The sequence below is a fragment of the Thamnophis elegans genome, chromosome 8 (genome assembly GCF_009769535.1).
Source record: "Thamnophis elegans isolate rThaEle1 chromosome 8, rThaEle1.pri, whole genome shotgun sequence".
Taxonomy (NCBI): domain Eukaryota; kingdom Metazoa; phylum Chordata; class Lepidosauria; order Squamata; family Colubridae; genus Thamnophis; species Thamnophis elegans.
This window is the reverse complement of record NC_045548.1, coordinates 32,015,020-32,033,926: the sequence shown is the minus strand read 5'-3', so window position 1 is coordinate 32,033,926 and position 18,907 is coordinate 32,015,020. Positions and strand designations below refer to the sequence as shown.

The 18,907-nt window shown below is 35.4% G+C and overlaps 1 protein-coding gene across 1 annotated transcript in view; it reads left to right on the top strand.

The window, feature by feature from the left end:
* The window catches only part of CDH2 (cadherin 2), a 172,341-nt gene extending 154,818 nt beyond the window's left edge, over nucleotides 1-17,523 (top strand). The window contains exons 11-16 of the mRNA XM_032222808.1: nucleotides 924-1,066; nucleotides 2,832-3,065; nucleotides 3,480-3,713; nucleotides 6,251-6,390; nucleotides 13,804-13,968; nucleotides 16,080-17,523. Coding sequence (XP_032078699.1) covers nucleotides 924-1,066; nucleotides 2,832-3,065; nucleotides 3,480-3,713; nucleotides 6,251-6,390; nucleotides 13,804-13,968; nucleotides 16,080-16,286 — 1,123 coding nt within the window. The 3' untranslated portion in view covers nucleotides 16,287-17,523. The remainder of the gene's footprint in view (nucleotides 1-923; nucleotides 1,067-2,831; nucleotides 3,066-3,479; nucleotides 3,714-6,250; nucleotides 6,391-13,803; nucleotides 13,969-16,079) is intronic.
* The last annotated feature ends 1,384 nt before the right edge of the window (nucleotides 17,524-18,907 follow it).

Genomic DNA, 18,907 nt, shown 5'->3' with positions numbered 1-18,907 from the left:
ATAATTGGAAGGTTGTTTAAAAAGTGTTCTTCATCTAAATTTCTATGATTTACAGTTTTTATGCATCTACACATGCTGTGTTCTAGTGGTTAAAATTGTCTGGTGCAAGCAGTAACTTCATGTCTACCACATTAACACAGCTTTGCCCAAATACTTCCAATTTATTTCTGACTGAAATAGAATTAGTATTTTTATCGTCAAACTGATCTTCCAGTTTATCAAAAAAAATAATAATCTATTACTCTTCCTAAATTCTACCTGTCTGTGTTTTGTACGAACTGGGTGAGTTTCTGCAACTGTCATTCTCTTATTCTCAAAACTCTTCTTTCCCCCACAGCGTTCCTTCGGGGTAGCTTCATATCAGAGTTGCAGTCTGGCATGGTCTGTTACCTTAAATTCACTGTCTTGCCCTTAGTCATTTAGACCCACATTTGCTGAGCTCTCTTGCCAGTTGATCTGGAGAACTGTGTGCAGTATAAAAATAACTCCCTTTCCTCACTTTTCATTGGGACAGTAATTTCCTTTCCTTACACCAATAATTCTATTTGAATTGAGAAATTGTCATTGTCCAATACTGGACTAGATCAGTTTTCCTAGTGTAATGCAGCCTTTTGAAAAATTGTCCTGCCTTTCATCACCAGACTCTCATTCATTAGCCTGTTTGTCTGTCTTCCCATGCTACTTTGTCAAAAAGTATTATGTAATTCTTTTTGGGTAATATGCAGTAAATATATAAATATTAAAAATTATTCAATAGTACACATTATTTTGCTTTATTGTATAAATATTTTGTCCAGATAGCACCTTTTGCAAAAACAGAGTTTGTCAAGTACAATTTGTTTTCTTTGTGACCTTCCTGCTGATGATTTGTTGTACCAAATGCATCTAATGTTAATATAGTGCTTTATGTCAATTTTTTGCAGATATTCAAAACTTTCAGATCCAGCCAATTGGTTGAAGATTGATCCAATTAATGGTCAAATAACAACAACTAGTATTCTGGACAGAGAATCACCACATGTGAAAAATAATATGTATAATGCTACTTTTCTTGCCACCGACAGTGGTATGTGATTAATTCCAAAGCCTGTAAATTGTATTTTTGAGTGCCATGAATATCATCAGCAAAACAAGGATATGAAATACTGATATAAATACTGTGTTATAATCACAATAAAGTATAAGAGAAATTATCTGGGTATAGGTATTTTTATAGAGAAACTCCTGAAAAGGAGTTATTTACTACTCTGACATCAATACTATTTGTAATTGAAAAGTAGAGAGCTAAGGGCCAGGATATCCTGGCACTGTCCATTGACCTGGATACCAAGGACTCTTGAGGTTGGATTTTTCCCATTAAAGAAAAAAAAAAGTATGACTAAGAGGGAATCTGTCCATTCCCCTGTGTTTGCTAGGAAAGATGCTGCTGCTCCAGTCTCAGTTCAGTTTTTAGATCATGAAGTTGAAAATAAGCATTTACATTTTTTTTATTCATTATACCTAGTTTACAAATGGGTTAAACAACCTAATTTACTCCTACCCCACTCCCAAAACACTATTTTGATGTGTAAAGTCTTCCTAGGAACTTTTGATTTTTATTATTATGTTCTTTGCCATTGTCTGTCTCCTGTCTTTATATTATTTATCTAGTAGTATATGATTTCTGCTGTTAAGGTTATCAAATAACCATCATAATTTTATGCTTAAAATCAAGGAGCTGTTTTACCTCATTAGAATTTAGAGATACTAGAACATCTGGCAAACCCCATGACTCATTTTTGTGAGGAAACGTTAGGTATAAAACAGAAAATATTCTTGACTAAGGAAAGATTTTTAACTAGAGGTGAAAGATTCTTAAATACTATATCATACAACAGTGAGATTTCAAAGAACTGGAATCCTTAAAAAGAACTGTACAATGGTTTCTTCAGAAGGAGGTAAAAATAAATAAGATGGCTGCCATGGTTCTGCAATCAAAGCTCTCTCCTTTGTATATACATGATACGTTGTGTGCCCATTCCAAAATGATATACTAAAGCTTTGAATTCAGTGATATGATAGCCATGATTTTTCATATAAGTTGTAAATCCCATGAATTCTAATGCTTACTTTTTAGACATTTCTACCAAAATTAACAATTTCTACATTCTGCTCTTGACACCCATAAAACTTGCTCATTCTGAATAAAGCTTGAAACAGTTTACAATTAAGTAATAAATCTATGTAATTCTATTATAAACTCAAGCATACTTTTTCTGTATCTGCTTTGATATAGGTTTTTAATATAGCAATATCAGATGTACCAAATAAAATTTTAAACTATAAAATGAAGCCATACTAAAATTTCATAGCATATAGCAACTATATACCAGTATCATTCCCACTTGTTTCCATTTTATAGTCAAAATACTGATAAGTTGGTGCTATTTTAAGGAAATGTGGTAATTTACTTTACAACTTGCATTGTGATTAGTTCTGAGGCATAGATTCCAACCTCATTCAGGCAATGTCACTAAGTTGGCACAGAAAAAAACAATGTCTTTACTCTGGAAATCCACGTAAACTTCATAGTAATTTCGGTATGAAGATACTATCTACCTTGAGTCTGAATTGGAAGTTTTGTTCCTACACTTGAAAAACATTTTTCCATTTGCTGCAAAATTTGTCTCAGCTTTAGCTGGATTTTTATGTTCAGAAAAGAACACTTTGTAGTCAGAAAAAGATGTTATTTAGCTTCTACGTTTTTCTGTTAGTATGTTTGTTCAGTAAGAATAACAATCCCTTTTTAATAGAAAGGATGCTTATTTTATTTTGTGTTTGTGTTCTTAAAGGGATCCCATTAATGAGTGGGACTGGTACACTTCAGATCTATCTGCTTGACATCAATGACAATGCTCCCCGAGTGGATCCTCAAGAAGCTACAACATGTGAAACACTACAGCCCAATGCAACAAATATCACAGCAATAGATGATGATATTGATCCAAATGCTGGACCATTTGCATTTGAGTTGCCAAATTCTCCTCCCAGTGTTAAGAAAAATTGGACTATTGTTCGCATTAGTGGTAATATACATTTCTTTTTATAACAAATTCTGTGTTTGTTTAGTAATAGTAGTCCCTATTAATTTTTATTTCTAAATATTTTAATATTTAATATATTTCTAATATTTTAAAGTGGTTATAACAATATAATATTCAGTTTAATTAAACACAGTACTAAGCTTTCCCAGTCTTGGGGGTTTCTAATCCCAGAAATATGTTCATGGGATTAGGTGATCTGATTCTAAGAACTGGAATCACCTTCATCATAGGTCTTTATAAGCTATAGAAGAAAATTCAAACACACTTTTTACGTTTGATGGAGGCTCATCAATAAATAATAAACTTAGCTATTTCAGAGATTCTAAAACAGATGTTTCTGGTTACTTTGATTAATATAACAAACCATATTTATCTTGGTTTCTTTTCTTTTTTCAGGTGACCGCGCCCAGTTGGCTTTAAAGATCAGGTTCTTGGAGGCTGGAATATATGATGTTCCAATAATAATAACAGATTCTGGAAATCCTCCCAAGTCTAGCACTTCTATTCTGAAGGTGAAAGTTTGTCAATGTGATTTAAATGGAGACTGTACAGATGCTGACAGGATTGTTGGTGCAGGACTAGGCACGGGTGCCATCATTGCAATTCTTCTCTGCATCATCATACTACTTGGTAAATCTTTTAACTATTTTAGTGGTGATTTGGTATGCTATTACATGTGCTAAAAATGAAAAAGATTGGTTTGCCATGGTGTAGATTCTTTATACATAGATGGGACATTGACAATTTATTTGAGAATATACAATAGTCAATGTTTTTGCTAAAAGTTGCGGTTTCTTTCTTATGGGCATATTTTGAAAATATCTTCAAATTTTAGAGCAAGCATTCTAGATGACATCTGAATGTCTTTTTGAAGGGGTGTATAAATGTTATTTTTCTCACTTCTATGGATGATAATCTCAGGTCCCCTACCATTGGCAGGATCTTGTCATACCATGGCTTGATCTTCCTACCATGTCTTCTGTTGCCTCAGGCATTCTCTCAGCAGTTCATCTTTTGATCCCATTGTGTGTGTGTGTGTGTGTGTGTGTGTGTGTGTGGTGCATGTGCACACATGTACGTATGGAGGGGGAGAGAATGCACACAGATATAGATAGATAGATGATGGATGGATGGATGGATGGATGGATGGATGGATGGATGGATGGATGTTAAAAGGTTGTATACTAAAGATAGTAAAAGTACCCAGTAAAACAATAGCAGCAAACTTATATCATGCATTATTGCTTAGAAATTATCACATATTTTTCTTCTTCCATTTATAAGTATAAAAGTCATGCTAAAAGAACAGTGGTAAACTGTTTTTTCATACAAGAGAAAGAGACATGATTGTTGTTACAAACTGAGCTCCAAATGTGGTTTGGCATTCTATATTGTTTCATCCTAACTCTTCCTACCTTCCATTGATGTTCTGTTTCATACTTCATTACATAAAGAAATTAGAAAGCTGGTGTGTGACTGACCTCAAATTTATGTAATATGTGTTATGGCTGTGTTAAACATTCATGACACACAAGTAAAACTGACATGTCTTTTCAGAGCTTGCATCAGAGCTTCAGAAAGTACTCTGACTTCCTCTGCGTGCCTGTGTATGTACAGCCATTTTGCTCTTTCAAGGGCATTAATTTATCTAATTATAATTTACTATAGTTTACAGCTCTGAAAATAGCAGTTACCAAAACATTGAACCTATCCAAAGTGCCCTGTTTTCACCAGAAACAAGGCTACTCCCCTTGACACTGAAAAAGCAGAAGGAAACACACTAGACTTTGCTCCATAGATCACTTAAATATAACTATTTCATTTGAAAGCACAATCCTCACAGAAATTCTTATGGTAGTAACTAAAAATCTAGTAGTCCGAGCTTTTAGATTCTCATTTCTTAGATTAATTGTTTCATGTCTACATTGTATGCAGAGAAATCTACAGTAACTGGTTGATTATATTGCACATCTGATGTTGCTCTTCATTTATATATTATATGGCTGCTATGGCTCCTGAACTTAATTTGATACATACAGTGACTTTTTTTCTGAAGAATTCTAATCAGTTGAACCTCCCCATGATGCAGTTTCTTAATAACTTCTTTTTTTAATGTTATCTTTTTGGTGGATCATGCTTAGAATTCTCCAAGTCCTATGCATTCTATATCAGGAGTTCCCAAACTTGGCAACTTTAAGACTTGTGGACTTAAACTCCCAGAATTCTCCAGGCAGCATAACTGGCTGGAGAATTCTGGGAGTTAAAGTCCACAAGTCTTAAAGTTGCCAAGTTTGAAGACCTCTCTTTTATATAGTGTAAGGCCTGGGTCCTCAAACTACGGCCTGTGGGCTGCATGTGGCCCACCAAAGCCATTAATCCGGCTTGCACAGGACCACAAGGCTGCCCCGCCCACATTGCCCTGCCCACCCTTTGGCCGAGCGCAGGACATATCTTTGCGAGCCCCGCACTGAACTGAAAAGAACTGAACTGAAAAGTAAGGCCAACAATTTTGGCCTGCAGAGATGATCTAGAGGCAGGGGAGGTGAAAAATAAGGCGCACGGATACCCCAGGAGGCCCAAAAATGGGCAAAAATGGCCCATTTTTCACCGTCCCCACCTCCAGGAGAGAGAGAGAGAGATTGAGAAGAGAGATTGAGAGAGATTTCCCAAGCTCCATGTGGCTGAGAAGAAGTGCTGTAAAACTGAGTTTTCTGATGTGGACCACTAGACTCCTAAACAACTGAAAATATGATCTAGTAAAAAGAAAAGGCAACCAAAAGAGCAATTTGCAAACAAAAACAATTAAAACATCCTCAGGAGCACAACAAATTAAAGTTTAATTGGTCTGCATTGTTCAATGGACTGTTAAACTGGCCACACCAACCTAGTCACATGACCTAGCCATGCCCACCCAGTCCCATGACCACCCAGCCAGTCCAGCCCCCCCAACAGTCTGAGGAACCGTGAATTGCCCCCCTGTGTAAAAGGTTTGAGGATCCCTGCTGCATGGGAATGTATTAGAAGGAATTTACTGCTTCTTTCCTTTAAGTTGCAAGTTGAAGCAGATAAATTCCTGAACACTGAAGGTGTTCATTTCTTGCATTTTTAAAGATAGCAACATAAGAAGAATCAAATAAACCTCTCACTTTCTTCTGCACTTCATCTAGTTCTAGTTCTAATGTTTGTGGTTTGGATGAAACGCCGTGATAAAGAACGTCAGGCCAAGCAGTTACTCATAGATCCAGAAGATGACGTGAGAGATAATATTCTCAAATATGATGAAGAAGGTGGTGGAGAAGAAGATCAGGTAAGATTATGTGTTCATAAAGAAATACTTATACTGTACTATACTGTACTTCATTGTACTGTAGTCATTAGAAGCCATCAAGGGAAAAAACCAAACAAACCAGGAGACTCTTGCCTTAAGCAAAGCTAGCTGGGTGACATTTGGCCAGTCATTTTGTCTTAGCCCTTGGAAGGAGGCATTGGCAAACCACTTCTAAAAAATCTTGCCAAGAAACTTGTCCAGGCAGTCTTTAAGAATCAGACATGATTGAACAAAAGAAAAAAAATTACATATTACGTAATTCTGTTCACAACAATGTAAAGTCACAGCAGCCAGTTCTTTAGTTGTTATTAATCTTCATATGCATTGAGTTCTTTCCCAAAGTCTATGTTGTTGTGATGTAATGTTGTAGTAGATGTGCAAATCCAAGCAGTTGGCCTTTTGCAATTAACAAATGGAAATTTTGTCAGTGGACAGATTTTCTAAGTACCATCCAATTTTTTTTATATGGCACCCAGATAAGCCACTGGGACCACACAATCTGTTTATGGCATAATGTTTCAATTTTTATATTCCGATCTTAATACTTTGTAATGTTCTTCAACACTTCATCTTCTATTCTACTATCCCCTTTTATTCACACGTTCTTCTTTTCAACCACAGTTATATCTGTGATTATGAGCCCAGACTTTATTAATCTTTATTCAGATATCCACAATATTTTAACCTGCTCATTTTCAGTTACTTTTGAACTATATGATCCAATCAATTTTGCATTACTGATACATGAACAGTTTTTCAGATGTTACAATGAGTCATTTTGATGACTATATTTTTTTCTTATTTAGAATCAATTTGTGTAATCTTCTTGTACAAACTGAGCATATGATCTACCGACTGTTCTGCTTTTTGCACAATTTGCAAATCAAAATAAATTTGATTATTTTTCAATTCTGTCCTTAATTTTATTAGTTCCAATAACTTGCTTGAAATAGTATTATTTGTTATACAATAAGCCAGATGTTTAGATTGGAATTAACATCTTTAGCCACCTATTGAGTACTTCCCAAGGACCTGGGATAAGCAGATGTTTATGTTTGATAGTGTTAGAAGTATCATCGCAGGAAGTAAGCTCTTCCAAGTAAAGTTACTGTATAATTGACTGATGGCGATACCAATGGTGTTCAAGTGGTGCTGCAGTTGTAATGTTTGTCCATACAATGAAGGCCTCTGGTGCTCTCTGAGCTTAGTTGTTTTCTTGCAGATGTTTCATTACAGAACTAGGAAACATCATCAGTGCTATCAGTGAAATTCAGAGAACACCAAAGATCCCATAATTCAACCTTGAACTACAGATTTTATCTTCTGCCATCCTCATCCAGAGTCATGTTATTTCCATATGTCATCTTGATTTCTTCGATTTTCAATATTGTCTCCTGTTGATTATAAGGGTGGTACATTTGTTCAGTCCAAACTCTATTGCAATAACGTGATAGCAATAGCAGTTAGACTTATATACTGCTTCATAGGGCTTTCAGCCCTCTCTAAGCAGTTTACAGAGTCAGCATATTGCCCCCCCACAATCTGGGTCCTCATTTTACCCACCTCGGAAGTATGAAGGCTGAGTCAACCCTGAGCCGGTGACATTAGAACCGCTGAACTGCTGAACTGCAGATAGCAGTCAGCTGAAGTGGCCTGCAGTACTGCACTCTACCCACTGCGCCACCTCGGCAGTGAATAGGGAGAGTGTTAAGCAGCAATGCTATTTCAATTGGCCTTTTCCAACACAGTTTTAGATTATTGATGTAAAGGAGATGGGATAGTCTGGTAGATGTTTTTGATGTTTGATATCCATGGCTTGACTTGTTCAGTATTACTGACAGTGGGATCAGTGCAATGACAAGAATAGTGATGATGGTGAGTGTCCTTGAAACAATCCTCTCTTGATATTAACCACCTCCAGTCTATAATTATTGACCAACAACTATTGTCTTCCATTTTTCCATTGATCTTTGCACAAACCTTTGATGTTTCTACTGACTTCTAATATTTCCACGCACTTCATTATCCAATTATGTGGCAGGGGGTCAAATGCCTTCTTGTAATCAATACAAACTACACTCAGTTTGGTCTTCCTTCTCCTGCAGTTTTCCAAAAACATCTTAATTAGGAATTGATATTTTTTATGGTCCGTTGCAGTCATCTAGATTTTTAGACAGTATTTGGCAATGCTATCCACCTAGCAAGTCCTTCTCAAAAATCTGTGATATTATTATTGAATAATCAGGATTGCTTTTCACATTTGTGAAAACCATGCCTGTCAATTGCCACAACTGCTTGTGTTTTAAAGCTGTCGCTATGTGCGTCAAAAAAGACTGATTCTTTTCTCTGGAGATAAAAAAATGAGGGCTTCTGATTACTTTGAATAGCTTTTCCCAACCTCCTTGTCAACATAATTTGGTACTTTTGCAGGCAGACATAGTTATCAAATAACAAAGTTGGCTGCAAAACACCTGGGAGTAGTAAACAGGAATAATAATTTCACTCCATTTTTTACCCTTTACTTGTGTAATCAAAGACAAAGGTGTTTGTTTGTTAGGATGATGCAGAGCCATCAAAACACATGGGATGCTAGTCATTGAGAATGTGACTGCATTCAAGAGATGTGTTTTGCCTTAAAATTGGTGCTTATGGAAGTACTTGGCATAATGTAGGGTTAAGAATTAGTAGAGGAAGATGTCAATTTTTCTCTTTCCATGAGCAACTTAAATGATAATGCTTTTGTTGAATTATTTCTTTTCCTTGGATAAATGAGATTATCTAGATTCTTCTCAGTCGTGGTTTAAACCTGGATATTGGCCAGAAATGGTATTAATCATGCTTTTGGATAGAATGGGAGAGTACATCTATCCTTACTTTGCTTGATCTCTTGATGGTGATTTTCTCTCTGTTTATATCATTGATCACAATATCCTGGATTGACTCTTGAGGACTGGGTAGCATGGTGTTGTGCTGCTTGACCTTCTTTCTCCAGGGTCAATTCCAGTTAACAATGATTGGGGTGGAGAAACCCTCAACCCCTAGGAGTCAGTGTTTTCACCTCTACCCTAATGAGCTACCCTAGTTGTACATATCTGTTTCTGGAGAATTAAATAATGTTTGTATGTCTTACCCATTGTCTGGAGGCTGTGAAGATCTGAATGGGGAAAAATAGGTTTCAGCTAAACTTTGGCAATACTGAATGGCTTTTGGGAATTGAGACCCTTTGGTTCTGTGCCTTCTTTGGTACTAGATGAGTTTACGCTGCCCAAACATATCCCTTGGAAAATCTGGGCATTGTCCTGGATTCACAATTCCTGCTCAAGAAGCAAATGGCAATCATGACTAGGAAGGCCTTCGCACAATTTTATATTGTGTACCAGTAGCACCCCTTCACCCATCCTTTTATTTGTAGTTTTGTAATGTAATCTACATGGGCTTTCCCTTGATCAAGAACCTTCCAACTAATGCAAAATATAGCAGCACAGAATGTTTTGTGTGTTCCACACTCTTCTCTGTGAGCGTCCAATTCCAGATGCTGGTTTTAAAGTCCTACAGGGTATGAGCTGGATTATTTGAGGTACTGCCTCTCTTCAGTTACATATCCCCTTACAACCAGATCTAGCAGAGGGGCATGTTGTGACTTCCATAAAATAATTGCTGAAAAAAACAACTGAGATAGGCTTTTTTAATGCATGCTGTTAGGCCAGTGACTTTTTATAGTAAATTTTCAACTGTAATGCTATAGACTGAAGATTTCTTGCCATGTGTTTTGCTGTGCAAGAATGAAAACTATAACATAAAATCCATTCCTATTGATCTTGGGGCCAAATCCGATCAAATTTCTTTTTGCATTCAATTCAATTGTCTAATTGAATTGCATTCAATTAGACAATAAATTGAATATTTCTTTTTGGAAAAAAATAAAAGATCAAATGTAGACTTAGACTTACAAAGGACAAGTTCTTAATACAGGTCTGTTTGTAAATAACAATAATCCACATGTTTAGATTTTTAAAAACTAGAAAAAGTGTTAAAATTATATTTTTGTTCTTGTAGCCTTTTTATGTATTTGTAGATTTTACTGCATATCAAATGGAAATATTTCAGACTACAGTGTTTTCACTTCTTTAAATTGAAGAAACAAATTATTAGAGGAATCTTCTAGCATATTGTTCTACAAATGTCAAAACTGTTGAGGCATGAATACTATTTTTTAAAAAACATTAAGCATAAAAATCAAGCCAAATTACTATTTTTCATGGTAGACCAAGATTATGTTTTCAAAGCTGTAAAAATTCCTCAATTTTAATAACTTGATTGTTAATTTTTTTTTCAAAACATAATGACGGTTTGTTAGTAACTTAAATACATCAAGATTTTTGTAAAGTTTTGTATTTCGATATACACATTCAGCAAAATTTACTTCAATAAGTAAATCTCTGTCACTAAGATTGGAATCATAAATCACTTTCTGATGATCTGTTATACATGGATATATATGTTAATTGTATATTGCTTTTACTATAACAGTGCTAATTAGAAATTACATTTACTGTCGTAAAATAATAATCTTGGATTCTGGATAGTAGAGCTGTGAAGTGATCTGAATCAGAGAGAAAGCTATGGTTCAGAATTTAAATGAGCTCGCATGTAGCAGTTTTTCCTGTCTTCATACAATTGTCCTCCAGTGTAATCAGGGAAGAAGACATTTTGGTTTAAAGTATCCTGGAATGTGCTACGCATGTATACAGGCACACTCCAAATGTTTGCCCTTATTTATTTATTTATTAATAGGATTTGTATGCCGCCCAATCCCGAAGGACTCCGGGCGGCTTACAGAAAAGGGAAGAAGAAAGAAATAATTAAAAAAAAACCACAGATTTAAAATCACAACACATGCATTCATTCTAATCGGGGCTAGACCTCGACAATGAGGTCAACAGCCCCAGGCCTGCCGGAATAGCCAAGTTTTAACAGCTTTCCTGAAAGCCATGAGAGTGGGTAAGGTCCGGATCTCTGGGGGAAAGTCTGAGGCGGCTGGGGGAGTTGGCACCAGTTGGGGGGGGCAGGCTCCCCGTCCTCCTCATCCCCCGTCCTCTCCCTCTGCGATGGCTGTGGGTCACAAGGTAGAACGCAAGGCAGCCAGCATGGTAAAAGTTCCCCATGGCCGCTGCAGCAGCCGGAGCGGCGAGCAAAGAAGGCCCCCGCGGCGGCACTGTCCGAGAGGTCAAAGCGGAGGAGAAGAGGCCGCGCCCGGAAACAGATATTTACATCACCCAAATAGATGATCAGTTGGCTCTTCACTAAGCACTTCCCTCTGAATGATTCTCAAGTAGGAATTCAGTACTAGGGATAGAATCACTTGGGCATGTGTCTAGCTATAGAAGACTAAAATATATCAGAAAACACTAAAACAGCAACTGAATGGAGATTAATTATTTTGGTCTTTCACAAGAAGTTTTAGCAGCATATATCATGATGCAAAACATTTATAAATTAGGAAGGTACTCTTGCAATCTGAAGTGAGAAACAAGAATATGTAAAACATCAGATTGCCTTATCTGCTATTCAGTAGTCATGCTTATCAGGTTTTAATTTTATGTACAAAATGCAAACAAACCCTCCATTACCATTCAATCACTTTACTTTCATCATTGATTAATATCAAAGACGTTACTGCTGTGATGATAAATGCTGTAAAACAACTAAAAAGAAAACATTCTACTCTAGGCTTTTTCACCTCAGATTTTATGAGTTGTCTGCCACATAAGAAATCTGAAAACATGCATCATTCCTAAAAGTTCTGCCTTGCCAAACAAGTCAATTTCTAAAGTCAAGATGCTAGAATATAGTTACATCCAAAGAAATACTGCATAGGTCCCTGTATGCCATCCTTTAGTTATTTTAGCTGACAGTAAGGAGGCTGGAATTACTATCAGAATTTTCAGTTTCTATCAGAATTTCAGAATTCTGTTATTTTCATTTTTTTTTTACTTATTTTACTTCAACGAAGAGAATTTTTACCAATACATTTTGCTTGGGGGGAATCAAGGCTGCATACATGTTATATGATGACGGGAACACAGAGCAATCCTTTCAAAAGCATTGCACATTTAAAAAAGGAATGAAAATATTGATTGATAATATTGATAATGATGATCAAGAGTGGATCAAAATCAAATAATCCCCATGTATAATAGATTCCTAAGAGAGATGTTCTTGAACTTGCCAGTAATACATTTCCAAGTTTATTAATGAGATACTGATTAAACCAGTGAAGATACGTCCAATCAAGAGTTTTACCTTAAAACCTGATGATTTTGTTTTGGTTTTTGTAGAAAGTCATTTTGTTTGGCAAATGTTCTGATAAAATGGTTCTAATTTCATACTCTCAGTTTGATACTGTTGTTTTCCACAGAGCGGCACCATTTTGTGCAAAAATGGTGGGATTTCTTCTACCTCAATTTAACCATTTTTCAGTTGGTATAGCTGTAATACTTTCTTCATAGAAGATTCAGCTTTTAGAAGATAAATTAGAAAATAAGTTGTTGTTCCATGAAGTCTTACACATCCTGGAGTCTGAAATGACCTCTATGTTCAAGACAAGAATGGAAATTACTTAATGTGTGCTTCAGCTCTTCATACACAGGACATTCTACCCACCCCAAGGGTACAGCAGACCTACTTACTAAAGATGTGCAAAGCATTAGAAAGCAAAACTTCAAAAAGCATGTTAATGCAAGTAAAACCCTGATAAGGTATCTTCTTCAAGCTAGAGTTAGAACAACCAAGAAAATTTGGATCTCTATGAGTCTAAAAGAAGACATTTCTTAAAATGTAGTCTCAAATTGTTCTCAAAATGGGATGAAAGGATCCCAAAACCTTTTCAGAGGTCTGCAAATAAAATAAACATTTTAAAATTTCTGAGTTTTAATTTCTTAATAGAATAGAATAGAATTCTTTATTGACCAAGTATTATTGGACACACAAGGAATTTATCTTTGATGCATATGTTCTCAGTGTACATAAGAAGACAAGATACATTTGTCAAGAATCATAAAGTACAGCACTTAATGATAGTCATAGGGTACAAATAAGCAATCAGGAAACAATCAATATCAGTATAAATAGTAAGGATACAAGCAACAAAGTTATAGTCCTGCAGTCATAAGTGGGAGGAGATGGATGAAAGCAACGATGAGAAGACTAATAATAATAGTAATGCAGCCTTAGTTAATGGTTTGGCAGTATTTGTTTAGCAGAGTGATGACGTTCGGGAAAAACTTTTCTTTTTATAAAAGAATCTTGAGACTAAAGTGTTTGAGAACGAACCACTGATCCAGACCAGGTTCTTGGGTGAAAAAGCATAACTTTATTGTGTATCATTTACAGGACTATGATTTAAGTCAGCTCCAGCAACCTGACACTTTAGAACCAGATGCCATCAAACCTGTTGGAATAAGGCGACTTGATGAAAGACCTATTCATGCAGAACCCCAATATCCAGTTAGATCAGCAGCTCCTCACCCTGGAGACATTGGAGACTTCATTAATGAGGTAAATTGAAAGCTGGAGAAGGGGGAAAAACATATGTCTTTAGAACCTAGTAGGCCCAAACTGTACTGATTATGAACAGTGTTTCTATCTAAAGAATAATGATTTTTAAAGAATTGTTGATAGTTACAATGTTGTAGATATAAATACGTCTTTTGAGTTCAAAAGCATTTGATTTATTTAAATGGAAAACAAATGAATCAGTTAACTTTTCTGCATTGGTATTAGTCATACTAAGAAAATATATGTAGCTAAAGATTGAACTATGGAGCCCTTGATGCTCTCAGAGTTTAGTTATTTCCTTGCAGATATTTCATTACCAAACTAGGTAACATTATTAGTGATAGCAATAGCAGTTAGACTTATATACCGCTTCATAGGGCTTTCAGCCCTCTCTAAGCAGTTTACAGAGTCAGCATATTGCCCCCAACAACAATCCGGGTCCTCATTTTACCCACCTCGGAAGGATGGAAGGCTGAGTCAACCTTGAGCCGGTGAGATTTGAACAGCCGAACTGCTGAACTGCAGTCAGCTGAAGTAGCCTGCAGTGCTGCATTTAACCACTGCGCCACCTCGGCTCTGATAAAGTTACCAGGTTACCACGTCTCCAAGAAAATAGTTAAGCTTAGAGAGCACCAAGGACCCCACAGAATAAGCATCTCTGAAACAGGGGGAATAAAGGAGACAAATGGCCCATGTTTGACATCATAAAGATGCTGCAACTTGTGGACTTAAATAAGACTCGTAATGCAAGAATGTACTTGAGTCATCACAAATGCCTGTCATTTTGATGACACATGGTTTTATGAATGCATTGCATTTTAGTACAGCTCAATACCTGCTGAATTTTCAATAGGTGGGGTTTGGGATCAATGATCTCTATTTGTCAATCAACAAATGAGAAAGTGTATCAATAAATTATATTATACTAGCTTTTTTAACAATCTGGGGAGTGTTACTTTTTGAAAATTAACTTTTTAGACAACATCTGTGAAATATTAATCTGTTCTTTTTTCAGTGTTCTAGTGTTTAAATTTTTATATCATATAATACACCAGTTGTTTAGAACATGAAATGCACAAATTTTATCTTTCCCATAATGCAGATTTTGAGCCTTTAGCCACACCTTTGTAAAACTAGCTTTCAGGACGTTTTTTTCCCCTAATAGACAGTTTGCACATGGAGTGCCTTTTCTACAACATTGAATTTTTTTATGGTTTTATCCTATAAACTCAAATAGCATAAAAAATTGTACATCATCCAAGGCCAGCAGTGGATACTGAACTAAGAGGCCCTAGTTTTTTTCCAGTTTGACAAAAGCTAAAAAATATTTTTAATGTTGTTGGTTTTAATCCAATAGCACTTCGCTGTTTTAAAAACCTGCAGTTTATTTGCAAAGGCTTTAGATTATTACTGTAGATCCCAAGCAAGCCTTATCAATTACTATAAAGCATAGAATTTAACAAATTACACTTAGGGTTTTCTTTGTAGTGTACTTTGGAAGATTTCTGAGATTTCTGCTGATTTGTTTGTAGTCAATATCTTGAGAGTCAAAAGATTTTTAAAAATGTCCTCGGTTCTGTTCCAAAATTGTATGAAAGGAATCAACATGTATGTTTATGTGAATATATGAAGCCTACTTCTTATTTGCATCTAATTTGTAAACTTGGTTCTTCCTGGTTCTTGTTTAGTTTTCAATTTAAAAAATTCAAGAGACATACAAGATTGCCATTTAACTCACAATGAATATTTTCATGCCAGCTATTAATAATTTTCAATATGTTAAATAGCTAAAACTGTTGAACTAGATTGAAAGAACGTTTTAACTGGTTGGCATTCATATTCACATGGCATTCTTTGACAGTATTTATTTATTCTTGTTGCGTAGACAAAAAGTGTTCCAATCTCTTTAATGATTAGAAATTATATAGAGTGAGCGGCAGGAAGGATAAGCGAGTAATTATAGTTCTCCTTACACCAGTTATTCCTGGATCTGCTGCTAATCCAAGCGTATTCTCATGGAGTAATCACTTAAATTTGGATCTGCATAATTCATGTGAGAAATGATGTTCTTAATTTCTTTCTCATAGTTGTCTCCTCCTAATTGTTTACAGGGACTTAAAGCTGCAGACAACGACCCTACAGCTCCTCCATATGACTCTCTTCTAGTCTTTGACTATGAAGGAAGTGGTTCCACCGCTGGATCTTTGAGCTCCCTCAACTCTTCAAGTAGTGGTGGCGAGCAAGACTATGATTATCTAAATGACTGGGGTCCACGTTTCAAGAAACTTGCTGATATGTACGGGGGAGGTGATGACTGAATGCCATAGTGGCCAGCGTTGCATTTGGACAAGTACAAACCTTTTCACTGGTATTCCCAACAAGCGTACAGAAGCTAGGCTTTAACTTTGTAGTCTACTAGCACAAGTGCTTGCTGAAGGCTTTGGCATAGGCTGCAAACCTATTTGGGCTCACTGGGAATATCAGTCATCCAATGCTGTTTGGAAAAAAAAGGAAAACAAACAATTGAGCTCAGTTACACTTGAATTTTACAGTACAGAAGCACTGGGATTTTATGTGCCTTTTTGTACCTTTTTCAGATTGGAATTAATTTTATGTTTAAGGCTTTAAATGGTACTGATTTGTGAAAAATGAAGAAAAATCACATTGGGGATGGGGAGAAAGTGCAGTCACCAATATGCTTCAACATGCTTTTGTTACATTGCATTGCTTTTATTAAAACAACAAAATTGAAAAAAACCTCATGGGAACATTTTGTTATTGAGGACATGTGGGGGAAGAAGGCCATGAAAAAAATGTACAATACTTCTAGTTTTAGATGCTAGGGTTTTTCACTAAAATTCTAAATCTTATGCAGCTGGTTGCAAATAAAGGGAGTTTTCATATCACCAGTTTGTAGCAGAACTGTTTTTCTTTTCTTATGATAGAATGTTTGACACATTTTGGTCTTAATCCATATACACATTTTTTAAAGCATTTTCCAGTACTTTGTTTCCCACTTCACTGTAAAAATATGTGTACATAATGTTTTATTAGCATAGTCTTTGGGAAGTGCTGAAACTTCCAAACACGTGTATGTATTATTTGGACTATGGATTCAGGTTTTTGCATGTTTATATCTTTTGTTATGGGTAAAGTATTTACAAACAGGTTGCAAACAAGTGACATTGATTCAATTGTTGAGCTGTAGTTAGAGTACTCAAGGTTTGAGTTTTTTAAATTAATTTTTTGTTTGTTTTATTTGTTTGGGGTGGGCAAAATGTTCTTAGCACAAATGTTTTACATAATTTGTACCAAAAACAAATAAACAAAAACTGTGTGAGAGCGAGAGAAAGAAAGGGGAGAGAAAGTGAGAGAGATAGAGAAAGAAAGACTGAAAAGTCAAGGGGTAGCCTTATCCTCACGGCTCAAGTAACTACACAGTATGTTAAACAACCAGAAAGATGTTTGACAAACAGCTTTGCCTCTGTATTATGTACCAGAATATAAATGATACACCCCTGACCCCAATGTTCTGAATAAAATGCTAATTTTGGATCTTGTGACTGAATTGTATTTTTTTCTATTTAAATAATCTGTATTTAAATTATAACTGTAACAACAATCACTAATAGAAACTGCTAATAAAAATGGCTAATGCTTCATTTATACTTGTCCCAAAAAATTAAAGAATTCTAAGTTGCTATAGGAATGACAATTTGTTATAAAAGGATTCCATAGTTGGAATGGAACATTCTATATTTCAATCAATGTTAAACCTTTACATACAGTTTCCTGAAGCATATAGATATTTTCTCTCATCTGGTTGTTAGGGGGGAAATTCAGACATTTCAATTGGAATAAATTGGATTAAACCTCTAATAGATATACATGTTATACAACATATGGGCACTGGGTACTAGGTTTTAGTTAAATTTATATGAAGACTTCTATATCGGACATAAAACCAATAAAGGAATGCATGAGGGATGTGCAAAAGTGTATGTGTTGTACTATGGAAAACAACATACAGACAAGACACACACACCCCTTGAAAAAAGGAAAATGAAAGCTTGAGAAAATGTGATTTTTTGCTACACAATTAAGCAGTTCTGTTTGAGTAATTTAACATGTTGTCAATGAATGGGTTGCCTTCAAAAATGGGAATTATAGCACACCAACTGGAAGGTCTAGGTGAAAAATTTGGAAATGTCATAACTTCATTTTACTTTATTACTTCATTATGGCATCATTTTTCTTCTGTATTATTTATACATGTCAATTTGATAAAGTGTAAATTTAATTTTGCTAGTTTTTAATCAGAATCAGAAGAAAAATTTCCCTTAACATGTTAATATTTGAATCTCCTACAATGGGATTGAAAGACATCTGAAGGGAGAATCGGGGATGAAGCATCAAGAGCTTGTATAATTACAATTACATTATTTTTGCAACCATCAGAATGAATTTTTTAGTACTGTTTTCTGAATTTTTGTAATTTTTAAGAGTTCCGTAATTTTTATTAGACTCAAATATCTCCACCTTTAAAATAGCAATGTAAAACTTAGTTTCATTGATTTTAATAGTATTTTTCCACCATGTACAGATGCCGACTTTCCCAAAGTTAATCAAAATAGCTCTTAATGCTGTATATAATAAGTGAAATATGGGAATAGAACAGTTTAAAATGAAATCAAAAACTTAGGCAAAAGAGCAAAACCAAACTAGTAACCAAAACCGGATTTATAAATGTAAGTTATAAGGCAAAATGATTATCCTTGGGTAAATTGTGCAAGTGTATGGTGCATTTCCAGCATAACTGCAGAAACCATTAGTAATGATTCCTTTGACTTCTCTAAATAAAAATAAAATAGGAAATGTCATACATTACTGTGGAAGGATATGCATAACCAAAGCTTGTACATCACCTACAGATACACCT